This window comes from Halyomorpha halys, unplaced genomic scaffold, assembly GCF_000696795.3.
Source record: "Halyomorpha halys isolate HHAL.00 unplaced genomic scaffold, Hhal_1.1 Scaffold641.1, whole genome shotgun sequence".
NCBI lineage: Eukaryota > Metazoa > Arthropoda > Insecta > Hemiptera > Pentatomidae > Halyomorpha > Halyomorpha halys.
Window position 1 is genome coordinate 7,929 of NW_027110907.1, and position 1,408 is coordinate 9,336.

A 1,408-nucleotide genomic window follows, 5' to 3' on the forward strand; every position below is an offset into this window, starting at 1 on the left:
GTTGCAGGGCTTCTTCAGGGCTATTTTGACGGTAGTCAAAACAAAAATCTATACTTATAATACCTCCGATTTTTTGTTTTGACTGCCGTCAAAATAGCCCTGAAGAAGCCCTGCAACGTGGGGCGAAACGTTGGCTCATTAAAATAGTATATTTCTACTATTTGAGTTTTTTTTTTTTACCGCACCCGGACCATATTCCTTTCATGTTAACAATAAATATTTTTCTTTTACTATTTTGCAACCTTTATTGACTATCACCTGGACTATCTTCCTACAACATAACTCATTTAATAAATTTATGTATATTTTCTGTCTAGATGAGAAATTTATTTGATTTTAATATCAACAGCCACTTATTCAATTTATTCAAATTAGGTATTTCTTATTCAAAGTGTAGTAGTTATTACAAGTTTCAACTTTCATTCATTAATACTTGTGAAATTTGTCTTTCTGTTTATTTTATCTATTTTTCTTCGATGTTTTGGGATCCATTTTTCTATGGCTCCTTGATAATTACATCCATATTATTTATTTACAGGAAGACTTATTCTGTTTCACCATTGTGTACTATTCCTTAACTAGTTATGTATTGTGATAACTAAATAATGTAAACCGAATAAGTAAAATTAAGAGTAATTATAAATTTGACACAATATAAATGTATAAATATAAAAAAGTAATTCTGAAGGTGAGGAAGGGATTTGGAAACTTCGATGAAAACAGAATGATAAATAGAGACAATAAAAACGAAGAAAAATATCACGATTATCAATGTTAGAACCTAAAATAAATATTTTCCAGATAGATAATTTTTCAAATGTTCAATATTATTACATTTTTTATTCAAATAAAATTCACACAAAATAAATAAAAAGATAATCTATGAAAGAAATACTAATTATACAAAGAGGTACTGACCAGGAGCTGGGGAGTTGCCACCCTGGCTGGACTAGGCGACTGTGGTGGATGAGAGGGTGGTGTGGGGGCGGTCTGGGGAGCCACCGCCAGAGGTTGAGGAGAGGTCACCAGGGGTGGGACCGGTCGCGGCGAAAAACCGCCTCCGGGCACCAGAGGTGAGCGGAACATACCTGCAACAAGGTAGATAATTAGAGCAAGTCATAACATACTGTCACAATATATAAGAAAAACAACTAACATATATATATGTATAATTATGAGAGATAGTTGACCGTGGATGATAAATGAGGAGAAGATGGTTGGGGGTGCGGTCAATGAAACACAAATAAAATATAAAATGACAAAAGGTGATAAGAAGAATTAAAAAGAATTAAAAATATATATGAACTAACGAATTATCGAATAACGAAGTACCGGAAGATGAAGAGGAAACGTAATGTAGGAGGGGGACAACAAATATGTAAGAAAAGGTTTTAAAGATGAAATAATG

The 1,408-nt window shown here is 32.8% G+C and overlaps 1 protein-coding gene across 1 annotated transcript in view; it reads right to left on the bottom strand.

The window, feature by feature from the left end:
• The window catches only part of LOC106684982 (NGFI-A-binding protein homolog), a gene marked incomplete at its 3' end in the record, with an annotated part of 127,923 nt that overhangs the window by 6,342 nt on the left and 120,173 nt on the right, over positions 1-1,408 (bottom strand). Inside the window, exon 4 of the mRNA XM_014427386.3 lies at positions 919-1,088. Within this exon, the coding sequence (XP_014282872.1) occupies positions 919-1,088 (170 nt within the window). The remainder of the gene's footprint in view (positions 1-918; positions 1,089-1,408) is intronic.